The 6,680-nt window shown below is 41.0% G+C and overlaps 1 protein-coding gene across 1 annotated transcript in view; it reads right to left on the bottom strand.

Annotated features, from left to right (window-relative positions):
• LOC119414872 (E3 ubiquitin-protein ligase RNF31-like) overlaps positions 1-6,680 on the bottom strand; it is a 277,068-nt gene that overhangs the window by 77,076 nt on the left and 193,312 nt on the right. Inside the window, exon 5 of the mRNA XM_037681993.1 lies at positions 1,654-1,834. Within this exon, the coding sequence (XP_037537921.1) occupies positions 1,654-1,834 (181 nt within the window). The remainder of the gene's footprint in view (positions 1-1,653; positions 1,835-6,680) is intronic.

Raw genomic sequence — 6,680 nt, forward strand, 5'->3', positions numbered from 1 at the left:
CGTTCTGGGTCTCATATCATCTGGGTTCCCCGCGCACTCCTAACAGATTTCAGGGAACCAAAATTTATCTGAAATATAGACGTTAACGTCCTTGAGGGGGCGGGCTAAGAGGCGTAACCAGAGTGGTTCCTGAAATAATTTTGTTATCCAGCAACAAAGTCAGCAACTTTTGACTTCTACAATGAACTATGTTAAACTTTGTAGGTGATTTATTTTGAAAGTCAACATCAGATATTGGTCAAACTTTTTGGGCAACATCTAGGGGTCTTCTAGAGTCAACCAGAAGTGAGAGTGGTTCCTGACATGGCAGAAAGACATTGATGTAATTAACAGCTTTTATTTATTTATTTTTTTCATATTTTTCAGCTTTTATTTATTTATGTTTCTGCTAATAACAACTTTTATTTATTTGTTTTTCATATTTTTTAGTTATACACAACTTTTAATCATTTATTTTTCAAATATTAAGAACTTTTTTTCCAGCTTTTATTTTGAAAAACAACGCTCAGTGTTCGCAGCAGCATTACCGTAGTACATGTTGTAAACGTGCACAATTAATATCCTGATACATGCTCAATAATCCAGGTAGAAAAATCCAAAAAAATTCAATCTGGTCCTCTGGACATTCAAAAAACAAGAAAACAACAAAACAAAACAAAGCAAAAAAAATGTAGAAACTTCGTCTCTCATCCGAAAGTGCACAATTAAGTCAGTGAGGGCTGCCGGAGCAGAAAGGAGGCTCACTTTACCGCAATCATTTCTCTGACCTTATATGGAGCCGTCAGCTGCCTTGTGTGGAAAAAACAATATTCTCCGTGGTCTTCTGTCTCATCTTCTGCTCATGCTGAGTCCATTTTTGAAAAATGACTAAATATAACTCCTAAAACTGCTAAAACTTGATGCCGCTTGTTTTTATTTTTATTTACAGAAGAAGAAGACGTGTCTTCAGAGGTTTTTGTGTCGTTTCTTTCAGTAGTTCTTGGTGCAGCGCCCCCACAGGCGAGCGGGGGAACAGGTTGGTTCAACAGGTTGACTCAACTACACAGTGCAGTGTGAATGCAAACGCACCAGCTCAAATGTAAACAAAAGGTCATGAATATTGGTCCCGAACCGAACCGAGTCTACCGGACTATCTGGTGTGAAAACGACCTAAGGATCCAATCAATCAGCTGAGAGGAGGAAAATCCAGGACAAAATTAGTACACGTAGTTTTTGGATTTGTATCTGTTAAGAAAAAAAGTTTTCTTAACAACATGAAACTGTTTTGTAACTTGTGATTTAAAAAAAAATTTTTTTTACAAATACAAATCTTTTTTACAAGGTTACAAATCTTTTTTACACGTACGATTTTTTTCTACAAGGTCACAAATCATTTTTACACCTGCAAAATATTAAAGGCTGGAATTTGAGCCCATAGTTTCAGATTGAAATATTCTTATTTTGAAAAATTACAGAATAGTTGCAATTTTGGTCAAATGTATTTTCATGTAATATCATAATGTATAATTGTCGTGAATGACTCTCAGCTTCTACCACATCTAGTTCAATATCGGGAAAGCCTTTTCTGAGATCTTCTGAGTTTCATGCTGGTTCATGCGGGGCTCTAACACAGCCCATGCCTGATCAGAAGCCAGCAGATTTCTCCTGACTGACCTGTGTCTGCTCCTGCTTTTGGATGATGATGATGACGAGGATGATGATGTGACTGCTGTGCGACGGTGGCTGGCCCTCTCAGGGTGGGAGTGATACAGTCTGTCACATTCTGAGCACAGCGCCTGCAGACAGGTCGGGCAGTAGGCAGAGACACAGAATATTCCACAAATGGTGCAGTTCTCTGAAACACAGACAAGGAAATAATCTGAAACTATAATCCACACACATCCACCTGACTGTTTACCTATTGAACATGAACTTTGATATAATCCATACAATGTGAAGCAAGACAAGATCCCTGTCTGTCACTGAGGCATGTTCAAATACTTCAAATTATTCTTCAACTTTACAGCTTATCATAAGAAATTCATATAATTTAGAAGACTTATTACAATAAGATCGTATATGTTGAGAAATGACAGAGTTGTTGCCATTCTGGTCAATTCTTCAAAATACTCATGCATTATTGTTACATATCACACTGAATATGAGCTAAGAGTCACTCTCCAAGTACCACATCAGATTTCAGCTCAATATCTGTAAAACAAATGAAAAATAGCAATTGCTGTGTTAGCTTTAATTAGCTATGGTAGCCATCTTAAATTTGCAAGTTGCAGATGTACACCCAATGGTTATATTCTGAAAGTTTAATTTAAATCTGTCCAGTAGTGAAGGAGATATTTTACTAATAGACTGACACACAAACATGCATATATTATATACAGGGCCAGATTAACACTTCACTGTACCCTGGGCAACAATCTTCAAGGGCCCCATCATCACGACCCCAGAATAACCATAATCTGGCAAAATACAGAATAAATTACCATAATATACAGTAAATATACTTAAAATTCTAACTATCAAGTGTGTTTTTATGTATAAAACTCCAAATGTTCATTGACACAAACCATCGACTGAATTAAGTTGAACGCACTTTAATTTAATCACCATATGACACCATATTGAAAATTATTATGATTGAAATAATTGTTTGAAAAAAGGGGCTGATATAATAAGATTTTTTCTTCTTTCTGCTGCCTTTCATTTTAAATCTTTTGTATCTTTCTTTATAATGTTATGAAATTGTTTTGTACCTTTTTAAAATGAATAAACTTTATACCATACACGACACCATATGTGTACTTGTTTAGTAATGTGTTGGCCACTGGTGTCAGAAGCATTTACAGTATGTGTGTGGGGGGGGGGACACACTGATGGGGATTTTGAATAAAGTAGATGCCATTTCCTGCATTCTGGTGTATTTTAATGTTTGTTTAACATCTAGTTTTACCTACATAAGTAAACACTTGGAATGCCTTGGGATTCCCCTGAAAGAGCTGGTCCATGTGGATGGGGAGAGGGAAGTCTGGGCCTCCCTACTTAGGATGCTACCCCCACGGATGGATGGAAGTGAACACTTGATTCAGTAACTATTTTAGAGCTAATGGCACAACAAGAAGTAACCTGACCAACAGCTGATTCAGTAATTAAAAATATATATTCAAAGGTGACAATTTGATGCTCAAATTAAAACTAAATGCCTGTAACTTAGTTGACTTCAAATGAAATAAGATTATCAATAAATGTTTGCGACAAAGGATTTACTGATTATAACAAAGATTCCTTCAAGAAACCTCCTAACATAAATCATAAAACCAGAATGACTTCTGCTCATTCTAAATTTGTCAAATGACCTAAATCTCCTAAAGTGAAGGAGAATCATTTAAAAATAATAAATAAGATATATCCTGTAGCCATGTTTCTGCAAAGATTTAAATTTGATGTTGATTTGTGTGCCTTTTGTCAATCGGAAGATGAATCCCTCGAGCAATTTTTTTTTTCATGTCAATACAAAGTGTTTGGTCAGACATCAGAAACTGGATTAATCTCAAACTTAACATTCCTTCTTTTCATGCTGATGCCATTTTACTTTATGTGGATAACTTAAGCTCAGCTTTCTCTGATACCATAAATATAGTCGTACTTATAGCAAAGTACAACATTCACTGTAGTAAGAAGAGGGATAATAAGCCTTCCTTCCTGTTTAATGAACAATTTTAAGCCATACTATCCTTCATTAAGTAGTAGATGGGGCGGCTGTGGCTGAGTGGTTAGAGCAGTCGTTCTCCAATGCGAGAGTTGGGGGTTCAAATCCACCAGCAGTCACATGTCAAAGTGTCCCTGGGCAAGAAACTGAACCCCTCATAGCCTCTGATGTGTGTCACATCAGTGTATGAATGTGATCTAAAGCACTGATTAGTCACATTAGAATGATTTGTTCAATTAGCTTTGTAGTGATCTAGTAGAGTGCTGTATGAATGGGTAAATGAGGACAAAGATTGTAGTGTAAAGCGCTTTGAGTGTCTTGAAATAAGATAGAAAGGCGCTATATAAATACAGTCCATTTACAATTTAGATTAAAAATCTGCAAAACTGCTAAAATCATCTCACAACAGATACAAACTTATGTTTCTCAAGAAAAAAAAACCCTGATGAGCTTGTCAGCAGGTAAGGGGCGTTTACCTTCGGGACAAATTGAGGTTGTCGATTGGTCAGTTGCTGACACGCCTTCTGAGTTGATTGACAGGTCATACAGTTGAAGATCCAATTGAAAAAAAAAAACCGAAAGCTGCAGCAGCCGTGCTGGAAGGAGGTGGGGCGGCCCAAATGCAGTGGAAGAGCAGCAGTCTGTGCAGCGCAGGGCTTCAAGTAAAGCGGGGGATAACCAGATATTTTGCTTGTGCCCTCACTGCCCTGGGCCCCTTAGAGATCATGGGCCCCTGGGCAGTTGCCCAGTTGCCCATATGGTTAATCCGGCCTTGATTATATATGCATACATAACATGCATATATTTTGTTGCCAGCCTTCCCACCATCAGACATCTACACCTCCAGATGCAGGAAGAGGGCCACCTGCATAATGAAGGACCACACTCACCCCACACACACACTTTTTGCCCCACTCCCCTCAGGCAGGAGGTTGAGGAGCATTAAGTGTAGAACCACTAGACGGAGGAACAGCTTCTACCCTGAGGCTGTTAGATTCATTAATCAGGAAAATCACTGTTAGAAAAAAGTAAAGAAATACAATGTAATGCCACTTTAATTGGTGATATGTGCTGCTGATTATCCATGCTGCTGATCTCGTTCTGCTGATTATTTTATGCTGCTGTATTCATTCATTCATACCGAACTGCTCACACAGACTCATGTTCAGGCTGCTGTTTAATATACCATATTGTTTTGCGTTATTAGTGTTTAGAGTACAGGTATATCTTAGATTTTTGAGCGTACCCTTTAGTGTTCGTTTAATGTATATCTTAGTGTATATATTAGATCCTTATATATTGTTTCTTGTTACACATTATATTTTTGCTATTGTCGGGTGTAACAGGGACCCATTCTATATAATTTCATTCCACCTCATGCACCACATGTAAATGGACTGTACTTATACAGCGCCTTTCTATTTTATTTCAAGATACTCAAAGCACTTTATACTACAATCTGTGTCCTCATTTACCCATTCATACAGCACGCTGTTAGATCTCTACAAAGCTAATGGAACAAATCATTCTAATGAGACTAATCAGTGCTTTAGATCACATTCACACACCGATGGGACACACATCAGAGGCTATGAGAGGTTCTGTGTCTTGCCCAGGGACACTTCGACATGTGACTGCTGGTGGATTCGAACCCCCAACTCTCGCATTGGAGGACGACTGCTCTAACCACTCAGCCACAGCCGCCCACTGTAAGGATGGTACCTTTTTGTGGCCCGGTTTGTGTCTGTGTTCCCTAGTGCTCCCTCGTTAGTTCTATTAGTGCCACCCTTGTCTCGTCCCAGCTGTTCGTAATCACGTCTCGTCTTGTCCCTGTATATAAGCCGTCTGTCAGTCTTGTTCGTTGTTGCGTCGTACTCGTTGGGTCTCCTGTGTTCCCCTGAGTCTTCTGAGTTCCCTGAGTCTTCAGTGTCCCCCGAGTCCTCCTGAGTTTCCCGTGCCTTATCTTCCTGTTCATGTAAGTTTTGCTGCCCCGTCAGCCTATTATTTTGTATCTTTATTTTATCATTAAATACCTATTTTTGTATTCTGCCGAGTTGAGTCCCTGTCTGCACTACTGGGTTCGCTCCTGCCTAGAAAATCCTAACATTACGACGCGACCAGACCAGAACCCAGCGGGCAGGGTCTCTCTCGGCAAACTCACCTTTTTTCTTTTTCCCTCCATGAGCCATAGATGGACGAGCTCCACTCGGTCCCTGTCCTTCTGCCGTCCCACTGCCGTCGTAGTGGCAGAGAACAGTTCCGGAGGCAGTCCGCGGCGACCGGCCCGGTCTCGTTGGCTGAGCAGAATTTTAGAGCTGGTTCCGGTGTTTCTGTGGGAGCGGGATCCGCCGCCTCACCTCCCAGGTTTCCGGTGGGGGCGAGATCCAACGTCCCACGGGAGCTCCGGTCCACTCCTGTTCGGTTCGGTGAGTCCAGTCCACTTGACGCCATAGGGGCGGGTTCCGTCGCCTCACCTTCCAGGTTCCTGGTGGGGGTGGAATCCGGCCTCTCACTGCCACTCCGCACCGCGGCTGTCCGACCCAGCCTGACCGTACCTCCCGAGCATATTCCCAGTGACTCCGTGGGGGCGTGTTCCGCCGCCTCACCTTCCAGGTTTCCGGTGGGGTCGGCACCCGTCACCACACCCCCACATAGAGACTTTCCCTTCTTACACTCATTTTCACCCGAAGAAATTACGCAAATAAATCAGACTTTACTAGAGTTATTCCATTCAGCTAAAGCTAACCCGGCTTCCATCAACATCGTGTTGTCCCAGATGGAGGGTTTTTTATTATCTATTATTGGTCTTTCTTGGCTTCCTGAGTACAATCTTTTACTAACTAAGATAGGGACTTTAAAAACCCCTGTAGTCACTGCCATCTCTGAACCCACGTTGCACGCAGCCCCTGAGGTGGATTCCACACTGCATGCAGCCCCTGAGGTGGATTCCACGCTGCACGCAGCCCCTGAGGTGGAT

The sequence above is a fragment of the Nematolebias whitei genome, chromosome 9, assembly GCF_014905685.2.
Source record: "Nematolebias whitei isolate Nwh7 chromosome 9, NemWhi1, whole genome shotgun sequence".
Classification (NCBI taxonomy): Eukaryota; Metazoa; Chordata; class Actinopteri; order Cyprinodontiformes; family Rivulidae; genus Nematolebias; species Nematolebias whitei.